Genomic DNA, 24224 nt, shown 5'->3' with positions numbered 1-24224 from the left:
GGCTGGGGCCTTAGTTCTCCATGTGGCCCCTTTGGTGGGAGTAGGGTAGACTAGATTTCTGACATGCTGGAAGGGACAAGCCCCAGTGGGTGAGCATGTGTGAGCTTCTGATGGCCACACTCACCAACTTCTCGATGCCTGGAGAGTTACTGGAAAGGCCAGAGTTACTATGAGGAGAGCAGCAGATATAGAAGGCATGTTCACTGGGGTCCTTCATCTGGACAGTCAACCCTGCTGCCTTGTGCAAGAGATTCATGACCTATACCATGGTGGTTGTCATATACTCTATATACTAGATGCTCTATATCATATACTCTATGTACTATATACTCTGGATGTCTCTATCCCTCCTTTCCGCTGACAAACTATGATGCCCAACAGGGAGACTCAGGGACACCTCAGCCTCTCTTTCCTCCTGCTCTCCCTCCTCCCAGCCTCTGCTGGTATCTCCTATTGGAACCCAACCAGAAACCAGAACTCAAGGGTACAGTGGATGCAGTCATCACAGGGGACTCTGAGCGCCAGCAGGATGGATGGCGATACTCTGGTGGACAGAATAGAGTATGCTTGGCAAGCTGCACTTTCATAGGCCCATCCACCATGGTGCCTATATGGCTACTTCTTTCTCCTGAGAACAGCAAGCTAATAACTGAATCCAATATTTTTTAAAAATTATTTTCCTCAATAGAAAACGGTGCTTCAGGGTGAGGGGGCTCATTGATAGAGCAAGAGATCTGGTGCTGACCGAAAATGCCCCTTCCAGGAGGGGACCAGGACTGCTGGTGGGTGTAAGGCACTGGATGCCCCTCTCCATTCTGCATTCTATCCCAAGGCAAAGAAGGACATGGGACTTGTGGTCTCCCATAATGCACAGTGATTAGGGCTTAGGTGAGCCTGTGCCTGCCCAGTCCTTTTGGAGCAGGATAAGAGTCATTAAGCGAAACAACTTGTTCCGATACACAGACCCCTCTAATCATGTTTTCCTGGTTGGGTGGATGTTTGTGAGCATACATGTAAGTGCGGCAATCAAGCCTCAGGAGGGGAGGGTAAACCTGCCTGCCTGGGTAAAACCTGGAAGTGGGCTGTACTGTCAGGGCAGGCTTGGTGGTGGTTCTTGTACCTGCCGTGTTCAGATGTGTAGACTCAGGGCTTGGAGGGACTCCATGGTCCAGGAGGAGACAGAATAGTCTCTCTAAGTTTCTTCCTAGGATCCTCTGCCCTGCCTTCAGTGAGCCATGTACATGGGGTACGGCCTCATTTCAAATATACAGGCTGTTTGTGTGGGGTGGTGGCTGTGTGTCTTGGGACAAGTGATTCTACCTGTCTGGGCTTCAGTTTCCCAGTTGACTAAGTGGGTGTTTAAAAATCAGGATATGGTAGCACATGCTGGTACCTAACACTAGGGGGGTGGAGCCAAGCAGTTTCTTGGTGTGCCAGGCATCTTACCAATTTGGTGAGCTCAAGGCCAGAGAGAAATACTGCCTTGAAGCAATAAAGTGGGACCAGGAAGAAAACTCAGTAAATAAGGTACTTGCCATACAAGTGTGTCGACCAGATATCAAGTCCTCAGAACCCATGTAAGAGTGGACAAATATGGCAGCTGCCTATAATACCAGCACCTCAGAGGCAGAGACAGGGCACCCTCAGGGTGAGCTGAGATGACACTATCCAGCATTGGCAAACTCGGGGTTCAATAAGAGACCCTGCGTCCATGATTGAAGTGGTAGACGATGAAGACAAGACACCTGATTGTCAGCCTTGGGCCTCCACAGGCACAAGCCCCACCCACTCATACATGTATGCCCACACCCATGCACACATACACACACACACACACACACACACACACACACACACACACACGAGAAAATAAGATGGATGGTGTTCATGAGACACAACAGTCAGGATCATCTGCTGGCCTCTACACACACACACACACACACACACACACACACACACACACACGGTTTTCAAAGGGGGAAGACATCCATCTTTAATTAATACCAGCTTGCTCATCCCGACTTGTAATACCGTCACCTCATTTGTCTTATTAAGTACTTAGTTTTGCTTTTAATTAGTGTTGTTTATTGTCACTGAGTTCTAATTACCAGTGCAGGGTCCCTTTGGGGAGGATGCATCTGATGGCAGAGCCTAGGGGGGCAGTCAGAGGACCTCCTGTCGTCTGGATGGGGACTAGTGTTCATTTTTCAGGTCCCACCAGCTCTGGTTGCCTTTGGAACCCCTGCTTGCTCCAAGCTGACATGGGACCCTGAGGGCCCGGATACAGGAGTGTTGCAGCGGCAAAAATTCAATTCAAATTTGACTTCATTGGCTTATGACAGCCAAAATGACAAATACAGGTTCGGGCATGGTGAGATCCAGCACCCCCCACCCCACCGGTGCACCATGGGGCAGTGGCGTTTCTCCATCACCCTGCAGCAGGCTTTCTCTGTGAGGTGGATTCGAAGACAGGAAGAAAATCACCGCCTACGGAACTCCAGTAAAGCTTTCACTGGCCCAGATCAGGTCACGTGCTGATCCCCGAGCCAATCACAGCAGACCAACCACTGATTGACCAGAAGTGGGCCATAGGACCACCTCTAAGGACAGGACGAGGTGAACCCCACTTCAGCCTCACTGGTGGATATTGAGAAAGGAGACATCTGGAAGGAAAGCCAGGGTGCTCTTACCTCCGCCCAAATACTAAATAAGAGAAATGTATGGACTGGAAAGATGGCTCAGTCAGTAATGTGCTTGCCACACAAGCGTGAGGACCTGAGTTCAATCCCTAGGACCCACATAAAAAGATAGGTATGGTGGTGCCTGCCTTAACCCAAGCAGTGGAGCGAGGGTGGCAGGCAGATCTCTGGGACCCGCTAGCCAGCCAGCCTCGTGCAACCTACGTGCCAACGAAAGACCAGTGGACAACTCCTGAGGAATGACACCTAAAGTTGACCTCTGATTTATACACAGACGCACACGCACGCGCACGCGCACACACACACACACACACACACACACACACACACACACACACACACACACACACACAAACACATGCACGCACAGAGTGCACACCAGGTATCTATTGCACCTTTACTCAGACAGACCTCCGACACCCCAAAGACAGACATTTTCTCACCTCTCCCAGGTATACCGGGAACACAGACAGAGTGCTCCCTGGTTGGAGCCTGGAAAGCAAGTCAGCTGACAAGCCCTTTGTGGATAGTCAGTCACTCGGGAGCCTGGGAGTTGAGTGCCCCAGAATGCGAGTCCTCATTTCAGAGTGGGATAGCTTGCCAGGGTCACTTAGAGAAGGATCCCAGGGTTGGATGTGGGAGTTGGGTCTGAGCCAGCAACTTCTATCAGTCTGTCTGTGCTGTGTGACAAACCACCCCTCTAGCAAGTGGCTCAGAGCTACCATGGTTGTCTTCTGGCTCTCTAGGTCTGCCATCAGGCTGGCTTCAGCCGGGCAGTTCCTCTGCTCTAGGCCAGATTTGGCTCACTTGGCTGGGCGAGTGACTCTTTCCAGTGGGCTAGCCTGGGCTCCTCATATACAGCAAGAAGCCAGCTCTAGACCATTTGCAGCTTCCAGCTCCTGATTGGACAGACATGCTGCCGTCCCATTTGGTCATGGGAAGTGTCATTGCCAATGAGATTCAGAGGGGGAAGCAGGCAGGTTCATCTGTGGATGGACACTTTGCTTCTCTGGTACCTACCTCGCTCACTCCTCTCTAGCTTCCCTGCTGTGTCTCTAACTTAGCAGGTGCTTGCCCCACCCCAGGGCCTTTGCGGTTCATTTTCCATCTGTCTGAGATGCTCTGCCCCAGGTGTCCACATGGACCAGTCCCCTGCTGCCGGTCAAACATGGCTCAGCAAGACCCTCCTGATACCCATGCAAAGCCAAACATCCCCCTGCCCTCACACCCACTTCCTCCTGCCTTGCGTCAGCAGCTGGCTCGCTTCGTCCTTGGCCTACATGTCTTCTCTCTTCTCCACCTGAAGCCAAGCTCTGTGGGGACCCTCATTTCTGTCTCTAGTTTGTGTCTGAATGATGCGTCTCTAGACCCAGACCAGTGTTAGACACTTAGTGATGGTGGGTGCTCTGGGAGAGGAAGGGGGGAAAGGGCAGATAAAGGGGAGGAGAAAGAGGGAAGAGAGAGGGAGAGACAGAAGGAGAGGGAGAGGTGTATTGGCCAGAGGACACCTTGGGAGACATCCACCTTGTTTTTGGACACAGGGTCTCTCGCTGGGATCTGGAACTCTCCAAATAAGCTAGACCATCTGGCCAGTAAGTCTGAGTCCCCCTGCCTCTGCCTCATCAGAGCTGAGTTTCAGGCTCCTACCACCATGCCCTTCAAACACAGACCCTTATGCTTTTGAGGCAAGCATGTTATGCCTCCTCACATCTGGCTTAATTTTACTTAAAAAAAAAATACCATGTGGGCCAAACATAGTATACTTCTGGCTGGATATCATTTGTTCATTCACATTTGCTCCTTGGTTTGAGTCCTTGGTCAGGTCTCATCTTCAACTTCCAGTAGTCTGAACTGGTTTGCAGGAGCCTGAATGGGCAGTGATGAGCAGGAGGCAGGGAAGGGAGGCAGGCGAGGGTAGAGATGAAATCGGAAGTGCCTGGATGCCATCCAAAATATTGGGAGCTGGTCCTCCATGATTTAATGCAGGGCTGTGGGACACAGAGGCTGGCTATCGTTTTGAACCCTGCATATACATCCACAGGGGACACAGACCCCGGCAGCTCTCCAAAGTACCACATGAGGCCCCTGCCAGCCCAGTCCAGCCCCACCGGGTCACTTCAGACACTGCTGTGGCTCTTAAATGAGTTTTGAACTTAAGATTCTGGGGTGGGGCACTCACTGGTCCTTAGCAATGGATGCTGATGGGGAGAAGTAGAGACAAGATGAAAGGGGAGGGGTCCCATAGGGGGTCTTTCTGGGGCCTGAACAGTGGCTTTTGTGGCAGTCCAAGATGCAGGGTGGCCTAGGGGTCCACAAGGCTATGAGACAGCAGGCTGGCTCTGATGTTTCATACATTTGTGTACTCACCAACCTCCGTGATCTACATGAACACTTATTGAACACCAACTAATATACCACATGTAGGGGCTGGTTGCAAAATTAAGAATTTCTGGATCACTCATGTAAAGCTTATGAAGAATCCCAGGAAAGGAGCACAGAGCTTTGAGCTTAGGGGTCTGGGTTACCTGCAGATGTGGGGATGTGGGATCCTTCCGTGCATAGTCTATACATCTGCTTGGCTCACAGTGCGTGAAGCTGGCCCCTTGTGCACTGAGGAGCTGCTGTTGAACAAATGCAGCCCCGAGCCTGGAACTTGTGGCTCTTACTGACTAGGTGGAGAGATAAGCGTGGATAGCAGGAAGACAAAGCACGTGCCATGCTTAGCTGTAGGATGAGGAGGAACGGGACTGGGGAGTGGCTTGGAATGGCCAGGGAAGGTGTCTTCTTGGAAGAGTTGGCGTTTGAGTAGAGAATGTTTGGAGTCTGGCTTCCTTCTTTTAGCACAGGGCCCCCAAGGGCCACCCATGGTGAGCAAGCATACCCGATCATTCGGTCAGGTGTGGTGGGCTTGGGGTCACTTCCCCTCTGTGCTGTTAGGAAGGTCAGATTCCTGTAGAGAAGGGAGTTTTCACTCCTCCAGGGAGATGCTTAGAGGTGGGCTTGCTGGGCCAGTGGAATCCCTGTGTATGACTGTGGAGATGTTTGACAAACTGTGATAAGTTGTTCAAGCTCTCCCTGACTGATGTGTGGAGGGTAAACTGATCCTGAGCAGGGCAGATATAGAGAGGCTTGAGTCACCGTAACAAAAAGCCCGCTTCAGGCTGTGTGTGAAGTGGAGAAAGGTGTTCATGAGTCTGGAGACTCAAGTCAAAGGCTGGGTGACCCCACAGCTGTGCCCTTTGGCATGGGCTGGAACAATCTAACATCTGGGCAAACCACTCACACCACAGCCAAGAAACAGAGAGGTCACAGAATCAAGGCCCCACATTCTTCTTCAAGGACAAGGTCTCAATGTCCCCAACACCTTCTTAAAAGTCCATAACAGTCCCCCCCCCCAACAGCACCACTGTGGGGACCTGTGTCAGCAATGAACAGGAAGCGTGCTGTCCCATCTCTCATCACTAGGTGGCTGTGACTCCCAGGGGTCACTGCCCCTTAGGGGTACATAGTTCTACACCTGGACAGTTGGGATACTAGACTCCCTTTTCTGTGTCCCCACATGTGTGGCATAGAGTAGGGACTCATGAGCTAAGAGTGGCCAGATGATTGGGTAACCTATTTGGGGAGCCTGCTCCAAGGCCACCTCCAGGGTTTGCAAAAAAAAAAAAAAAAAAAAAATCCACAAATGCAGTGAAGGCTAGACCTTTTCTATCTGAGGGGTAAATAAGGAAACACATGCTTCCTAATGGTAGCTTACTCTCTTACTTAATCTTTAAAAATGCTCTCTGAAAATCTGTCTCCACACAGCTATACACTTCTTTTACACAGCTCTACGTCTTATCTACACAGCTCTCTCACCACACGGCCACATCTCTTCCTCCACATACATCTCTCCTACATACATACATCTCTCTCCTACACAGCCATCTATTTCTATATACAATCACATCTTTTTTTTACATAGCTGCACATCTCTCTTCTATACACATTTCCTCTCTCTATTCTGCTACACTCCTTCACACACTGTCACTCACTCACTCTCTCTCACACTTCTTCTTACATCTCTCTCACTTCTCCTTCTGCACACTCAGCTATATCTCCTTTTCAGCACACACACACACACACACACACACGCACGCACGCACGCACGCACGCACACACACACACACACACACTCCAGAAGCCAAACTCTGGACAATTATATGTTACATTTTCAGGGTCTGACCCATTCCCATAACACATGATAAATCACACAGTGTCTCTCAGGCTAGAGATGTCACACTGACTGGTCAGTGACTAATGCTTGACTGTGCACATAGCCTGAGTGGTCAGGGTTCCCAGACAGAAAGTGATGTTGAAACCCAGGACCTAAGCAAGAAACAATTAGTTGGCTGAATCTTGAGCCTAGGAGTATGTGCAGAAAGTCAATTACTGAGAGAATTATATCTACTAAAGTTATTTTGTGCCTGACTTTGGTTTAACAGACACTTAGGAACGTGTCCTTGTGTATTCTCTGCAGGGCCAGCTAGTCTGTTTCGAATTTGTTTTGAGGTCTTAGCTAAATGTGTGAAAAGCTGTCTTTGTGACCGAGAATACTGTTATTTTCCCATGTCAGTTATGAAAAATATCCTAGTATTATTTCTATTCATCAAAATCGTACAGATTAAGCAGAAATCATCTTCCTGACCATCCACAGCTGTATGTGTGCCCAAAGATGGAGTATTTTCATGGGACAAAGCAGAGGGAAAACACCCATAGCTGCTATTAGGGAAGGAATGTCGTGGCATATGAGAGAAATTGCAGACAGAAGCAACCTGTCATTTACAGTCAGTGATCCCACAGCTTTGCCAAGTGGGGCTCCCCATCAGGGAATTATTCATCTAGTGGGTTGACCTGCTGAACACTAGTTGCCACCTGCTGTATACTCCCATGGCCTCTTGGTGAAACCTTTGCTACCAGCAGCTCTCAGTAGTAACCACCTTGGGTGGGTGTTTTCCAGGTATACCAGCCTTCCGCCATGACTGACACTGTGGTGAACCGATGGATGTATCCGGGTGACCGCCCACTTCAGTCAAAGTAAGTCTGCCGTGACCCTGGAAGGAGTTCATTTGAGCTGGGCATTCCTAAGTGTCTTCATCTGAAGGGAGGAGAAGAGCTGTGGGTTTCCTTCTCTGGTGTGTGTGTGTGTGTGTGTGTGTGTGTGTGTGTGTGTTGTACATGCATGTGTGTATGGGTATACATATATATGTGAATACACATGTATATGCATGCATGTGAGGCACAAAGTTGACATTGGACATCGTCCTCTGTTGCTCCCAACTCTATTAGTTAAGGCAGGGTCTCTCACTGCAGGGCTAGCTCTCTAGCTTCCCAGCCCCATGGTGGGTTTTATGGTATAAGCTTTTCAATTTTCCATATGCCCCATCATTCCCTATTGTGTCTCTAATAGGAAACCTATCATGGGTGTCTGGGTTGCCCATCCAGCCCCATGGGCATGGGTTAGAGATGGCCTCTCTGTCCTCTATGCCTCAGTGTGGGGTCTCTGTTGGACAGCATTTTAAAGACATCATAAGGCTGAAGTTCCTAGTTGGGAACATGATTATTTTAATGACAGGAATAAGTGCCATGGGGGTGGAGGGTAGGGGGCTGTCTGCTGGTGGCCTTTGATGGCCCAAAGAACGCAGAAGGGTTTTCTGTAGTGGTTTCTGTCTGTTGCAAAAAGAAGTTTCCTTGATGAGGGGTGAAGCCTACACTTTTCTGTGGGTATAGGACAAAGGCTTATAGAGTGCTGTTAGGGATTATGCTGGTTTGGTAAATCAGTGGCTGTAGAGTCTCCTCTAATAACGGTGACTTCACTATATTGAATAGTTGGCTAGGTTTCCAGTACCGGGCATGGTTTCCCTCTTGTTGAGCGGGTCTTTGAGGCCTGGTGGGCTTCCCCCCAACCCCATCCAGTTGGTCATGTTCAGTGGTATCATCCTTGCTCTGCTCACGTTTGGGTAGCCAGTTGGTGAGACTTTATGGGTGTAGCTTCTGACATTCCCTGGAGACACAATCTCACCGCAAACTTCCTGATCCTCTGGCTCATACAACTCGTTTTGCCTCCTCTTCCGCAATGTCCCCTGAGCCTGAGGTGCGGGAATGTTTTGTAGGCGTATCCATGGGGACTGGGCTCCGCAATGCTGCATTTTGATTGGCTGCGATTTTCTAAACATGCCAAAAGGACAGGGAAAATCCCACAAGGCCTCCACTCTACACAAAGAACTGTAGACCACTGAGGGATGTCGGGAAGAGGAGGGGTGGTCCTCCCCAGGAAGAGCACAGCAATTGGTTGTCAATTGTTGTATGTAGAGGGAGAATCTAGCAGAAATAGATGAAATTAAATGAAACAGTGATGTAGGTCTGGCTCTATGTCTCAGCCTCCCAGACATTCCAGCCTGAGACATCTTAAGGCACACTACTTCTTCATTAAACCACCCTATTATATTTCTAGAATTTTAAGTTATTTTATTTCTGATAACTTTTCATTATTTTTAGTATTTTTTCTGCTCCTTTAAGCCACCCGCTCTTTGATCAGTTTTTGTTTGTGTGTTGTGGGGTTTTGTTTTTGTTTCCTGACAGGATCTCACTACATAGCCCAGGCTGGCCTTGAACTCACAATCCTCCTGCCTCAGCTCCTTAAGTACTGCTGACATTATAGGTGCATCATAAATATGGCTCAGGTCTTTGACGAACATTGAATGTATGTTTCATGTCTTTGACCACATGATAACATCACCCATGAACGATCACTCCTGGCTCAGTGGTGTGCCAATCAGCCACAGGACTTCTTCACAATCGATGTGCAAATTTCAGGACCTTTGCAAGCCACTGACTGACCATGGCCATAACCGGAAAATTAATTGATATAAATTTACAATCACACTTTATTACACACAAGGTGATGAGTGCTTGAAATTAATTACATTTAAATGACCCAGTGACAGGTTGATATTCTCTGCTATTGATTTATTATCCCTGGGTACTGTGAACGCTATATAGAGGGATGTCTCAGCCTATCCCCAGCTCCGAATGTCATGTTGGCATTCTGGTCAGTCACAATAAGTGAGAACATTGCTAAGCATCCACCACACCACCTTCTGAAGTCCTTGACTGTCCAAATCCACTGTTTACTGCCCACATATTGTCCCATGTGGTGACATCATCATCATCATCAATATAAATAATAATTATTATTGTTAGACAAGGGCTCACTCTATAGTGGTGGTTGAACAGCATGTGTCTGTGTGGGTGTGTGGTGGGTGCATACACATGGGTGCAGTATCTGTGGAGGCCAGAAGAGGGCGTAAGAGCCCCCTGGAAATGGAATTATAGATGGTTGTGAGTCATCATGTGGGTTCTGGGAACTGAACCCTGGTCCCCTGTTCTTGAGTAGCCCATGCTCCTAATTGTGGAGCTGTTTCTCCAGCCCCATCTTCCTGTGTTTTAAAGAGTAGGTCCATTATCATCTTGTCATTAAACTTGTTATTCAGGTTAAATGCCTTTGTTACAGAATTTTATAATTTCCTGCAGTCTGTGACTTAGGTTTTGTTTTTCATAATAAACTCTTCAGGAGGGAAACCATTTTATGTTTTGTTGAAATCTGTTTTGTCTGTCTGTTTTGAATGAAAGGGTTGAAGAAAAATCCCTTTCTAACAATTCTTGAGCAGCGATTATAAAAGCACAGCTTGGGGGGATATGGCTCAGGTGTTAGAGACAGCCCACCATGTTTTGAGTAATAACCTGCATCGTCTATAATCCCAGCACTTGGGAGGTGGAGGCAGGAGGATCATAAATTCAGTTCATCCTCAGCTACCTATAGAGTTTGGAGCCAGCTAGGCTACATGAGTCCTTATCTTAAAAAAAAAAACATTGGTTTTAATTAATTTGTTTAGGAACTAGTTATATACCCGGGGAAGGTTTTTTTTTTGTTTTTTTGTTTTTTGTTTCTTGTTTTTTGTTTTTTTTTGACCCACCCATATGCTCCAAAACAAAGCTCCTCCATCTGGGATCCTGGTTTGATTCCCAGCACCCACATGGTGACTCACAACCATCTGTAACTGTAGTTCCAGGGGATCCGATGGCTCGTCTGGCTACCTCATACACCAGACATGTGTGTGGTACACAGACTTATGTGCAGACAAAACACCTATACATGTAAAATACAAATAACAATAGAGACATTCAAAGTCCTCTATCTGTTTCCCGGGTCTACCTACAGCATTTCCCTCTTCCCTGAACTGCACCCTCTGGAAGACAGCACAGGATTCTGGGTGCTCCTCTGGGTAGGATGCCTTCTCAAGCATTTCCCTCAATGTTGTCTTGGACACACTTACTTCATAGATAATATTCCACCCACCAAAAAGCATGTCTCTGTGAGATCAATAGTTGCCCAGAGGGTGGACAGGGTAAAATATTTATTTTATGCAAGAAACATGAGTTAATTAAAATCCCATCCATCAGCATTTACTTCCGTTGATAGGAAGCCAAACAATTTGCTTGGCGATTAAATGAGAATGATTCTAGCAGTCCAGACGTGGCTTCATTAACCACTCTTGTGCTCCCATGATGCATCCTGGCGCTCTGAACACACCCGCTACCTTGATCGCTGTTCAACTTCTTCCAGACATTAAATAGAGGCTGAACTGCAGCCATCACACACACACACACACACACACACACACACACACACACACACACACACACCATCGAGCCTGGCACCACAGCCCAGCATGGGAGAATGTTCACATCTTCCTCCCAGTGAGGAAGAATAGAATCTTCATCAACGGCTGCCTAACCAAAGAGATGGCCTGCTTTTGCAATTTTCACAAACCCTTCTAGCTCAGCCTCCAGGGACCTAGCAATACTGTCTGCAGGCACCAATGTGGGGTGGGAAAGAATGTATGCATCTGTTCCTGTCTGGGTGGGATCAGAGTGAGGATACTCAGAGAGATGCTGTCAGGAGGCCTGCCAGCAGACAATGCCAGGGATGCTGGGTGGAAACTGAGGTACCAAGACAGATTGTCATGTACCTGTGGAGGTGAAATGGTGGTCTCCTTTCTGAAGTAGACAGACTTGCACCTGCCTCCACACATATCTTGCTGTTCAGGAGTCATGAACAGGATCTCCCACTGTTTGAAATAACACAGCCCAAGATGAGGAAAAACCAACTTCCATTAAATGGTTTCCCTTAGTGTCACGTACAGACATTATTCAAATATATAAAATGGGGTCAGGGACATAGCTCAGCTGGTAGAGGGCTTGCCTAGCACGCACAGAGCCTTTGGTTCGGTCCTCAGAGCTGTATAAATATGGTGTGTGGACATCTGTGATCCCAGCATTGAGTAGGTAGAGGTAGAAAGACCCAGGGCTCAAGGCATCCTTGACTGTATTCGGTGTAGTCAAGGCCAGTTTGGGCCACATGGACCACTATCTCAACAGAGGAAACGAGGAAGGGAGGGAAGGAGGGCTGATCAGTGTGGTTTATTAATGAATTGACTCAATTGGTCTCTACTTATAGGTGGGATTTTATAGCCCTCCCCAAAGGCAACCATGGTTTAGCTGTGACATTAAATGATTCCAATGTATTACACCTCTGTAATTCCAGCACTTGGGAAGCTGATGCAGGAGGATTGCTGTAAAGTCAAGGCCATCTGGGCTACATTTGAGGCGTTGCTTCAAAGCAAGCAGATGAAAGATAATAACCACACACACACACCACCCATGAAAGTGGGCCATCAGAATTCAAACTGTGACATTGTGTCTGAACAATGTGGGCATGATGATGAGTTTTTTTTTTTAAATTAATTTTATTTTTAACTGTGTATGCGCATGTGTGAGTGCAGTACCCACAGAGGCCAGAAGAGGGCAGAACTCCTGAAGCTGGAGCTAGCAGGTGGCTGTGAGCTGGCTGATGAGGGATGCCGGGAACTGAACTCAGGTCCCCTTTGAGAGCAAGTACACACTCCTAACTGCCGCCTCTTGGTCCTGAGAATTCTTAGATAACCTCTCTCGTTTCCTCTTTCTCTCCTTGCTTGGCATGCCTGCAGTGACAAGGAACAGTAAGTATTTCACACCATTTTCGTTTTTCTGCAAGTTGAGTTGTGATGCTTTTCCTGACTAATGTGATGAGCTGGTAAAGAAGAGAATGAGCCAAGTATATATACATATGCAAAAAAAAAATGTGTGTATTTCCAGGAAGGAACTATGAAATTTCAGAAGGAAATCCCATCTCGGTAGAAAGATGGGATGTGTTCCTGAGGTGAGCCCACTGTCCTGGAGATCCTGGGTAGTGTTTGGGACTTTGGGCAACAGTCCTGTGTTCGTGTCTGCCCCTGCAGAGTTTTGCTAGGACTATAACTCTGGTCGGTGCTGTTCCGAATCAAAGCTGTAGTGATTGGGGCAGTGCCGACGGGCTGTCTCTTTGCGGAGGTCACCCTGACTGCTGTGAGATGTGCCATCAGCTCCCAGTGTCTGGCTTTGCTCACCGCATTTGTGTTTTGAATTAGATTCATGTACTAACTATGCGTGACAAATTGGATGTTGGGCCCAACAAAGGGGCCGCCAGGCAGCTCCATCTCAGTGACAAACACATCCAGACACTACAGGATATCGTCGTCACCCTGGAATGACGAGGATGCTCAGATGCACCATCACTGTGACCTTATGGATCACACTGTCTACCATTTCTGGATCTCTAGACTGTCCTGTCTGTAAAGTGGGTTTGACAACCTGCCCTTCCCTATCAGTGGGTGGAGGAGCACTCATATGTAAACTGTAAAGCACCAGCAATGAGATGGAGATGTGAATCACCCACCGCCTTGTCTTCCTGTTGGTGGTTGTGGTGGGGGAGAGAGAACAGGCTTGAATGTTGGGTTCAGCCTCTTTGCATCCAAATAATCTTACTCTGAGTCCTCCAGGGAATTACTGGACCCCTACAACACCTACTCAGGTGACCCCAGCCTTCTCCCTCTGCTCTGGGCCTCAGTTTCCCCATATTCCCTGTGGGGGAATCTGGTCACTCAGTGATCTCTGTGGTTGGCTGGTGGGACCTTGGTCAGGCGATCTTTGTTTTTTATAAAACCATGGATGTGTTACTGAGCCGTGTCAGGGACAGGGGCTGAGGAGCTGTCAGATTAATGACGGGTGAGACGTCTCAGAGGGACAGGTGCTGCGTGCAGCCTCTCACATGTGGAATCTGGACTGAAGTGTGTATGCATGTGCACCCTGAAGTGGAGAGGGAACCATGAACGGGAGGAAGAATGCCCAGGGAGGGGAGGACGATGGTGGACACACGACTTGAGAGCAGAAGGGAGCACTACTTGGGAAGAGGAAGGAGGAAGCTGGGTGAGGAGGGCGTGGGGAGGGGAGCAGGGAAGAGGGTGAAGAGAGTGAAGTGTGATCACATGCGTGCTTGAAAACACCATAGTGAAACCCGCTACTTTGTACGCTAACTTAAATGATTGTGTATTTATTTATTGCATGTCTGTGCACCGTGTGCCTGTAGGAACATGTGGAGGTCAGAAGAAGGCGCCGGATCCCCTGAAACTAGAGTGATGGGTAGTCGTGAGCTGCCATGTGGGTGCTGGAAACTGAACCTCGGTCCTCTGCCAGGGCAGCCAGTGTCCTTCACTGCCGAGTCGTCTCCCTGGCCCCTTAAACGATTTAAAACAAAACCGTAAATAGGACATCACAGGGCCATGACTCCACAGAGTCTCAAGCTCACAGAGGCTTCCAGGTGCTGAAGGCGGGAGGTTTGCTCTCCTTCACCCCTCCCTCCCCTCTCTACCCCTCCCTCCCTCCCTTCCTCTTCTCTGTTTTTCCCCTCCCCTCCTGTTCCTTCCTTCTTTCCTTCCTTTCTTAAAAAATATTGCCAGGAATGGTGACACACACCTTTAATCCCAGTGAGAGAGACATCGATCCATGTGGGTATCTTCACGGGAGAATGCAGCATTTCAGAGCTGCTGAGGAGGTAGATGGCTTGCACTTGAGGTCCATGGCGACTCCAGTGTCCCTCTGCATCCACTTTGGGGTCACCAGGATGAAATCTATGCAGAGGGTCCTTGCAGATCACTGATGAAAATGTCTCTCGGGACAGCCTTCCTGGTTCCTTCAGTAACATCTCCTCACTGAGCTGCAAAGATGACTTCCTGACACCTGCAGTATGGGCATCCCAGGGGAGGGTGGGCGGAAGGGCAGGGACACAAAGGGGTTCATTTCGGCTGCTGTGGAGAAAGCGGCAGAGCTCTGGCACCCCAACAACACTTCCATCATCCCATTCCTCTGGGGAGTCATCATGAATTAATAGAGACATCTGGCAGTCACGTGATGATTGTGTGCGGGCAATGAATGCAGGTGGGTGGTGGGAAGGGGGTGAGGTGTCCTCTGTGTGTTTCAAGGACAGACAGGTGGGCAGGGCTTCCAGGACAGTCACCCATCTCTTGTTGTCTGGAGTCCTCTGATGCAGGCTTTGGTGGCGGCAACCCCCCACTTTCTTTAGGTACAGGGACAGATGCGGGCAGGGGCTGTTTTTGTGAGTGCCTGGCTGTGCTGTCTCTAGCCTACATCAGTCCCTTCCCCCCCACAAAGTGTCAGACTTCCAGGAAAGGAACATTCAATAATGGTCATCTTTCTGCTTCCATTAGCAGTGAAATTTTCTTTGAATAATATTTTATTCAAAAGCTAAATATTGGAGAGCAACGGGAATATAGCTGGGTAAAGACCTTCCGTGGCTGAGAGTATTCACAGGGAACTGTATACGGCCACGATTTAAAAGGATACCGCTCTGTAAAGAGAAGGGAGGGAGTCCGGCAGTTTACCTTTCTCTCCCTCTGCTATCACGTGTATCAGCTAGCTCCTGCCGTATGACAAAATATCCGAAAGCATTTTACTCAGCGATCCCCATTTACAGAGTGCCCCAGTTATAAACCCACAGAAATAAACACCCTGCCCTCAAGTTCTGGACACTCAATCTCAGCCTGGGTTACCCAGGAACCCTGCTTTCTCAGAGGATTGAGCGGGCAGGGGTGGGGTGTGTCCTCTGGACACACGATCCTCTGTGTCACCTGTCCCGTGGCAGACGTGGGTAACAGCGCTTCTGTCTCCAGCGCTGGCTTTTAACAAGTTCCTTGGCAGAGTGCTTGCCTGCCATGCATGAGGTCCTAAGTTCGATCCCCGTCACCCTATACACTGGGCACAATGGGCCATACTGTAATCTCAGCACTCAGGAGGTGGGGGCAGGAGGATCAGGAATCCAAGGTCATCTTCTGTTACTTAGAAAGTTCAAGACCTACCTGGGATGCCCGGGACCCTGTCAAAAAAGTAAACAATAACAAAACAAAACAAACTCCCAACCAGGTTCTTAACATTGGACCCTGGTCCTGATGATACTAACGTGGCATCTGTCTTAGGGTTTCTATTGCTGTGAAGAGACACCACGACCACGGCAACTCTTATGAAGGAAAACATTTAATTGAGGTGGCAGCTTACAGTTTCAGAGGTTCAGTCCATTATCATCATGGCAAGGAGCATGGCAGTGTGCAGGTAGACATGGTGCTGGACTAGGAGGTGCTACATGTTGATATGCAGGCAACAGGAAGTAGACTGAGACACTGGGTGGTATCTTGAGTGTGTGTGAGACCTCAAAGCCTGTCTCCACAGTGGCACACTTCTTCCAACGAGACCACGTGTACTCCAACAAGGCCACATGTCCTAATAGCGCCACTCCCTGTGAGATTATGGGGGCCAATTACATTCAAACTACCACAGCCTCCTATATGCAGATATATGTCCCAAGGCCCCCATGTCCACGAGGCTTCACAACCCAGGGGACTCCTTTTGTTCCCAGAGAGTAAAAGGTTTTGCTTGAAAAGCCCATCTCATTTTCCTGTTTGCTTTGGGAATGGAAACATATCACTCCCCAGGAGGCCTGTGGGCTCCCACTGAGACCCACGAGGAAGTTTCCAAACACCAGCTGGGCTGTGTGTCAACTGCTCGCTCTAGATCTGGGATAGGAGGCGGATTCAGAGGGAGCGGCAGCTTCCAGCCACCTTTCGGCTCCCTCTAGTCTACAGAGGGAGGCAGTCTTCCAATAGGGGACCTTGGGGACACATCCACTCTGCTCATTTGTGTCTCCGAAGCCACTTCTGCAGCAGCTTGAGGTCCTGGTGCGCACAGAGCCCAGCAGATTGTATGGTGGTGGGTGCGAGGGACGCACTGGCTGACGGTGCTTGCGATCAGACTGAACTGTAGAACATGTCCTTGCGAGGGGGGTGGGGTGGTCTATACTGGACCCCAGGTTGGGAATGTTCCCTGAGTTCAGAATGGAATTGCTACGTAAAGGCAGGAAAGAAATGGAGGGGGATCCTGAGGGTTCATATTGATTGTCAATGTGACAACAAGGTCTAAGGGTCACCTTGACCCTCTGAGCATCCCTCTGAGACGTTGGAGATTCGGTCAGTTGAGGTGGGAAGATCTGTTCCAAACATGGTCAGTTCCATCCCATGGGCTGGGGTCCTGGATTGAATACAAAGGGGAAAGCGAGCTGAGTACCAGCGTTTCATCTCCTTCTACTTCCTGACTCTGGATGTCATGTGACCAGTTGCCTCACATGTCCACAGAAAACCACCGGCCTGGGGAGATGGCTGGGCACTGTGGGAGGGGTCAGGAGCCATTGTGTCCTTCTCAAGTGAGGCCAAGAAACCTCAGGCTGGCCTCTCTTCTGGCACACTCTTCTCCCGCACCCTCTTCCCTCGCTCTCCTTGCTCCCTTCTGGGGTCTTGGCACAGCCTGGAGGGACCTGAGGTTTCTTTAAGAGTCTTTTCTTCAGAGATAGGAGACAAGTCCGACTTTGCAAAAATTCCTTAGGAACTGACCAATACCAGGACACCCCAGAGCCTGAGAGGGTTCTAGGTGAACCAGCTCTGAACTCCCAGTGTCCCCAGGATCACAGGAGCCTTTCATCATCAGGGACAGTGCCCTGTGGTGCCTAGACCTAGGGGGAGGGGCATGCCTGGTTTCCACTCCCCCTGTGGACCACCAATAGAAGATTTTAACATCCCCTCTGTTCAGAAGAGTCTGGGTTCTAGTTAAGGTCTCTGTGTGCCCACATCCTCGGATATTGATCTGAATGCCAGGGCACCATAGTGATTAGGTCCCTGAAGTTCCGTGGGGGGTGGGAATTAACAGGTACCAAGAGCATTACTTAAGGATGGCCTTGGCTGGAGACGGATGTGATAGAGAATTGGAACCTGGGCAGCAGGAGATGCTGTGCTGTCGCTCTGAGACCAGCGCTTGGAGGGCGACGGCAGGGCTCCTGGCATGGCAGGGAGCGGCGGGGCTGGGGCAAATGTCCTGAGACAGAAACAAGGTTTGGGTGATCAAGTTGAGCCAAGAGACCAGTGTGGCTGGGACTCAGTGGTTGGGGAACGGGGTGGGGGTGAGGGGGTGGGGGGGTAGGGGGAGGTGTGTGTGTCAGCAGATGGGAGGGACTTGCCGTAGTGGGAAAGAGCACTGGGGCTATGGAGGTAACATTCACAGACTTGAACACGAAGCGTCTGAAAGAGCTGAATTTGGCAACATCTGGTGTGTTCACCGTGCCGGGGACTGTCACTCCTGTCTGGTCCTGGGCTTCACTGTTAGTGAGGTGCTACTGTAGGGTCCAAGCCAGGCTGGCCGTGGAACACCTGAGGCACCTGCTCCGGGGTCATCTGTGTCCCCACCAGATCTCTTCAAACCACATCTCCTTCCCTCCCTCATAAGACCATTCAGGACATTGGCTCCCCTTCCTTCCCTCCAATCCTCCTCTGCTCTTCAGCAGTAACTGATAGATGGGGGAAATGAGGAGGAGGGGGAGGAGAGGGAGGAGGGGTGGGGAGGAGGGAGGAAGAGAAGGAGGAGGAGAGAACTAGGTTTTAATTCCCAATTGCTGAATCAAAAAGCAATTTTATGGCCCCCATGCCAAAGTGACCCCTGAGTCGGTAGCTCATGTGTCCTGGACTCTAGAACTTTCCCAGATCTGAGTTTTCCAGATAACTAGGGAAGTCTGAGAGCTTCCTGGTTGGCATTTACCTCAGGAGAGTGTTCCAGGCCACCCATCTGGTCCACCTGGCCTGACTGTGTTCCCTGAAGCTATATGCGTGTGTGTGTGTGTGTGTGTGTGTGTGTGTGTGTGTGTGTGTGTGTGTTGCATCTGGTTTAGGATCTCTCTGAAAACATCTTGCTTTCTAGCTTTTCTTCATGCACGTAGTTTTGGACACTTACTGAAATAAATGCATCAGAGTGGGGTGAAGGTTGTAACATGAATGATGCATGTTACATTATTCAGATAGGCAAACTGAGGCTCAGAGGCACCATTCTGCCTCTGGGCCAGTGAGGTTCCCTGCAGAAGCTCCAGCCCTGGTTTTGCAGACCCCTGGGTCTCTGTCCTGACCTGCCTCATGCCTTCCCCTCAGCCTTTCCCAACCTACCTCATGCCTTCCCTTTGGTCTCACAGGCTGCAGGCAGGATGGTCTGTCCATCCCGGAGCGCAGACCGACAGGCAGAGGAACCAGGAAGAGCTGACAGACGAGGAGAAGGAGATCATCAACCGGGTGATCGCTCGGGCGGAGAAGATGGAGGCGATGGAACAGGAGCGCATTGGGTGAGGCCGGCTTCGCCTCCTCCTGAGGCTGCATGGTGATACTGGGGTGGGAGTGCTTGACCATTTGTGATTCAGGATCCTCATGTCATGAGGTGGCGATCTGACCCAGGAGATGAGGAGGATGAAGGGAGTCTACCTGGGCTGGGATCAGGGCATGTCCAGGTGGGGTGTGCATGGAAGGAAGGAGGTCTAGCGGTCTGGAGACAGGACAGAGGGAGGCTGACCATGGAGGCTGTGCTGTGGGTGTGAACACTGGCCATCTTAGCTGAGAAGAGCTGCATAGAGAATTCTAGAAGTGCTGAATCCCCACTGAGGGCGGAGTTAGCGGAAATAGCGAGAAGAAGGTACTGCATTTGACATTATAGGCAAAGGCTCAAAGGTAGGGCAGGGTTGGAGAAAGGGTTCATGGCTGGGGCAGGGGGCAGGATGAGTGGCATTCGGTCCCCTACAGTGCAGCCCAGTGACTGTGCGTGACAATGAACTGAATGTTTTAAAACCGCCGGCAGAGAAGAGCTGATTATTCCCAGCGATGAGATGGACACACCAAGGACGCCCACCCGGTCACAGCAGCTTATACACATGTATCCAAGCCTCACTTGTGCATCCCACAAATATGTTAAAAAGAACGTGCAAGAACACACCCCAGAGTAAGCTGTAGAGTTACACTGGCAGCAGGCAGATGGCAGGCGGGCACCGTGAGGGCAAGGCGGCTGAGGTGAGACCCTGTGCGGGGACACACACTCTGGGCTCGGAGAACCCGGAGTCCACGGTGGAACTGGGGCACAGGGATTTACCTCCCTGCTGATGGGAGGAAGGGCATAATGGCACCACAGGGTTCTAAAGAGGATAGATAGAGCGAGATGATGGGCGTGCCCCAGTTGTAAGTGTGTTTAATGGATGGGAGGAAAGAGGGCAAAGTGGATCTCAGAGAGCAGGGATAATGGCCTGTGGACGGGAGGGAGGCAGCGCTTGCAGGAAGCAGATATGGAAGGGAACAGAAGTGAATACATGCTGGAGGGGAGTGGGAAGCTATGTGGGTGGGGAAATGTCAGGGACCATCAGGGGCAGGGTGACGGAGAAAAGGGGAGACTCGAGGCATGGCTACAGAGGGACCCACCCAACAGTCCCTTACACTCCAGTCTCCAGTGGGAACTAGGGAGCTGCTGAGAAGCCTCCTCGCCTCTTATCCTCAGGAAATCTCTTACTGTCCCAGCGCAAAGTGGAACAGATGCACCCTGCTTGTGTGTGTGTGTGTGTGTGTGTGTGTGTGCGTGTGTGTGTGTGCGCGCGCCACAGAGACAGAGTCCAGATATCTTTCTCCTCACATTCTACCTTTCATTGAGAAAGGACTCCCACCCACAGTGCATCCATTCAGCTAGGCTGCCTGGCCAGTGGTCCAGGGGACCCTCTTTTCTCTTACCCCTAAGCTCTGGCCCTCACTGCTATGTCTGACTTCCATGGCTGCTGGGGATCACGGCAGGCTCGCTACCCACTGGGCCATCTCCCCAGCCCTGCAGCTGTGTGTGGTGCCGTTCCACGGGCGGGGGTCCTGGGCGAGTGTATAAGGAAATGGCTGAGCGCAAACAGTTCTTCGGTCCTTGCAGAGACCCTGACCCGGCCACACTTTCATATCTATGCCCCCGCTGGTCCCTCCACTTTAAAGGTACTCCCTCCTGCTTCCAGCACAAAGTCGGTGAGTCCCTGTCTTGTCCTATGTGGCCCAACACTGACACTTGATGTCGTGAGGCAGAGCTTCGTGGTTGAGAGCTAGGGCCCCCAGATCATGGAGACTTAGGTTCAAATCCTGATCCTACCATTGATTTTTCTCTGTAACCTTACGGTAGCCGCTTTGCTCCCGTGCCTCAGTTTCCCCGTGTGCAGAGTAGAGATAATACTCCTTGGTGGGTGTATACGCAAAGGATGGCGGTGAAGCACACATCCGGTAAATGGTAGCTACCCAAGGGCCAGTTTCGTCTTTAAAGCAAGAGGCCTTTTTGTTTGTGTGTTTGGGTCCTGACGCTGACGCTTTTGGGTTTGCACCTGTGATGAGATGCTCCAGTTTGGCAAGCCCTGGAGTCCCAGCATCCCCTGGCTTCCCCGGAAGGATATTTGAGAGGCTTCCAGGGATCCTGGGCCAAATCTGGGCTGGCAGAGTGTACCTCTGCTGAGCTGGTGTATTTTCTCCCTGGCTTCCCGGCGTGGGGAGGGCAGCCCCGGAGGCCTGGGCAGCCTGTGTCTCCTCCCTCCTGGTCGTCAGCCCTCCCTGGCAGCATCGCCAGAGGCAAGCCCGATGCTATTTGTGTCCTTTAAGCTCCACACCATGCTTTCAGTCCTGTTCCTCCTCCTACACCTCCCGGAAGAGCATCAGATGAAAGCCGGGGTGGAGCACGGGGGGGGGGTACGGGGGGGGGGGAAGCACCGGGTGGGGAGGGAGACGACAGAAAGGGTTCTGCTATCCGGGGCTTCCAAGGCTCTCAGTGAGCCCGGGTTCTGCCTCAATGTCCCCAGTTGACTCTCAGGTGCCTTCCTGCCCACTCAGCGGCTACCGTGATTGGGTGTGGTGAGGACCTTACCTAGCCTCTTTGGCGGTGTCTCTGAGGAAGGGGACTCTTTTTAACTGGACTAGGATTTCAGGTGCTCCCGTCCCCACCTGGGTCCCTGCTGCTGAATTTTCTTTTCTTTTCTGTTACCCAAGTGAAGCCATCTGGGACAGCATGAGGTCATTTTGAATCGACATGGAAAACAATCCCCATAAGTGGCACTACTTGTGAACCCACAATGTGCCAAGTCCTGCATTTTTTTTTGAGACATGCTCTCATGTAGCCCAGGCTAGCCCAGAGCTCCCTATGTAGCTGAGGATGACCTTGAATTTCTGATCATTCTGCCTCTACTTCCTGAGTTCCGGGGTTATAACCATGTACCACCACACCCAGTTTTTACAGTGCTGGCGATGGGACCCAGGGCTTGGTACATTGTAGGCAAGCTCTCTACCCACTGAGCCCCCCAGCCCTGAGTCCTATGGTTTAAAACTTCATTGGACTCAGTACAGCCACTGCTCCTCTTAACCCTATGGAGTGGGTACTATAGTATCTCCACTATACAGATTGGGAAACTGAGGCTTGAGAGACAAGGTCATAGACAAGCTAGGTTGAGCGATCCTAGCTCAACTCTTCTGGTTGGCCCTCAGAATGATGTCCTTAACTCTATATGGTGTCTTCTCTGGACCTGACCCCCAACTCCCTGTCTATGGACCTAAAAATACATATCTATTTTATTGTTTTCCATGCACAAGTGTGTGCTACAGCGTATGCACGGAGGTCGGGAGGCAATACTTGGGGGTCAATTCTCTCCCTTCGTTGTGTTTTTCTGGGGATTGAACTCGGACCATCAGTCTTGGCAGCAAGCCTCTTTACCTGCTGAGCCGTCTTGCCAGCCCCAAATCCAAACTTCTATTTAAGAGTTCAAGCTTAGTAGGTGGCCTCTCCAGCAGACTCCTTCCTGCCTTGTTAATCTGCGTTCCGTGCTGGCAATGTTGGCTGTGTCAGGCGGGCTCTGATTTCTGGGGGTGGTGTTGGGGGGAGACATGAGGTCTCCCAGGAGGCTTTGTGTCCTCTGTGGGACAGTTTTGCTGGCACTAAGAACCCAGGAGAGCCCCGGGCTGTGCCGAGTCCCAAGCTCCCTTCTGCAGCTCTGTCCCCAGAGTCTAAGAGCTCACATGCCCTCCACTCTCTCCCTGGCTCTGCCCTGTTCAGGATGGGAGGATAGAGAGATGGTGGTCAGCGAAGAAGAATCTCTTCCCGCTGCTTCCCTTGCACACATTCCCGCTTCGGGCACAAGGTGGAGGCTCCCGGTCTGTTCTCCGCGATTAGCTGAAGCAGACTTCAAGGAGTTAAGAATTCAGGCACGGCTCTGCTGGGTGGCTTTCTGTCCTGTGGGGCATCTGGGTTGCTCACTGTGTTCAGCTGGCAGCAGGATTGCACTGCACTGGAGGGTCCTGTGTCTTCTTGCCCCCCCTCCCCCAGCTCACATTCTTCCTTGTTCAGTAGCCCACCCCTGCTCCCCCTGCTCGGCTCCTTCACAGTGAGGCTTCAGGAGTGCAGAGGTGGAGTTCACTAAATGTCTTTGTAGCCAGGCCTGGGACTGAGACCATGGTCGAAGGTCCCATCTCCTTAAGAGAACAATGGCTGGTGTGTGAGATGTGACTGGCTGCCGTCTTTCTCCCTGAGCTGTGCACACAGGGGGACTTAAGGGGAGGCTGCAGAGCTGTCCCAGGGGATCTGCATCAGACATACAGCCTCAGGAAAAAAAAAAAAAACCTCTCACCCCACGTGTTAGCAAACACAGCCGTGCCACATCTCCATGGAAACGCGGCTGCTGGGGGCTGCCTCTGAGTGGGAAAGGGCTCTGGCTGAGTCAGAAAGACACGCTGATTGTCACTGGACTTTCAGAACGCGCTAAGTCCGGAATAAACCGTTTGCCTAGAAAAGTCGTCCGCACCCCCACTCCGTCTACGTGACAGCGTCTCTGTCCACGAGGCTGCCCTTCCGAGTCCCCATTGCGCTTCCTTGGGTCTGGATCTCCTCCAAGGCATTTGCACGCATCCTGCCTGCAAAGAGGCGGCAGCTGGGTGGCTTTGTTCGAGGTCAGCGTCCAGAAACAGACGGGCTCAAAGAAAAGTCATTAGAGTTGTCATTAACCTTGGCATCCCAACTTGATGATGGAGGAAGAAGCCAGAGAGATGAAGGAAGACCTGTTGTGGCAGAACCCACTGTGTCCCTGACACTTCCCCGTTGGGGTTCACTACCCCCTCCCAATGGTTTGACATAGAATTTTTCCACAGTGTTTGT

The 24224-nt window shown here is 50.5% G+C and overlaps 1 protein-coding gene across 6 annotated transcripts in view; it reads left to right on the top strand.

Annotated features, from left to right (window-relative positions):
- The window catches only part of Rph3a (rabphilin 3A), a 77306-nt gene that overhangs the window by 19011 nt on the left and 34071 nt on the right, over positions 1-24224 (top strand). For 2 of the 6 annotated variants that reach the window (XM_076561341.1, XM_015997055.3), the window contains exons 2-4: positions 7699-7775; positions 12788-12799; positions 19231-19377. In XM_076561341.1, coding sequence (XP_076417456.1) covers positions 7717-7775; positions 12788-12799; positions 19231-19377 — 218 coding nt within the window. In that variant the 5' untranslated portion in view covers positions 7699-7716. Of the gene's footprint in view, positions 1-7698; positions 7787-12787; positions 12800-19230; positions 19378-24224 lie in introns of all 6 variants that reach the window. The other 4 variants (XM_076561345.1, XM_076561344.1, XM_076561343.1 and 1 more) reach the window with 2 other exon arrangements.

Source organism: Peromyscus maniculatus, chromosome 23, assembly GCF_049852395.1.
Source record: "Peromyscus maniculatus bairdii isolate BWxNUB_F1_BW_parent chromosome 23, HU_Pman_BW_mat_3.1, whole genome shotgun sequence".
NCBI lineage: Eukaryota > Metazoa > Chordata > Mammalia > Rodentia > Cricetidae > Peromyscus > Peromyscus maniculatus.
This window is presented reverse-complemented; position numbering and strand designations above follow the sequence as displayed.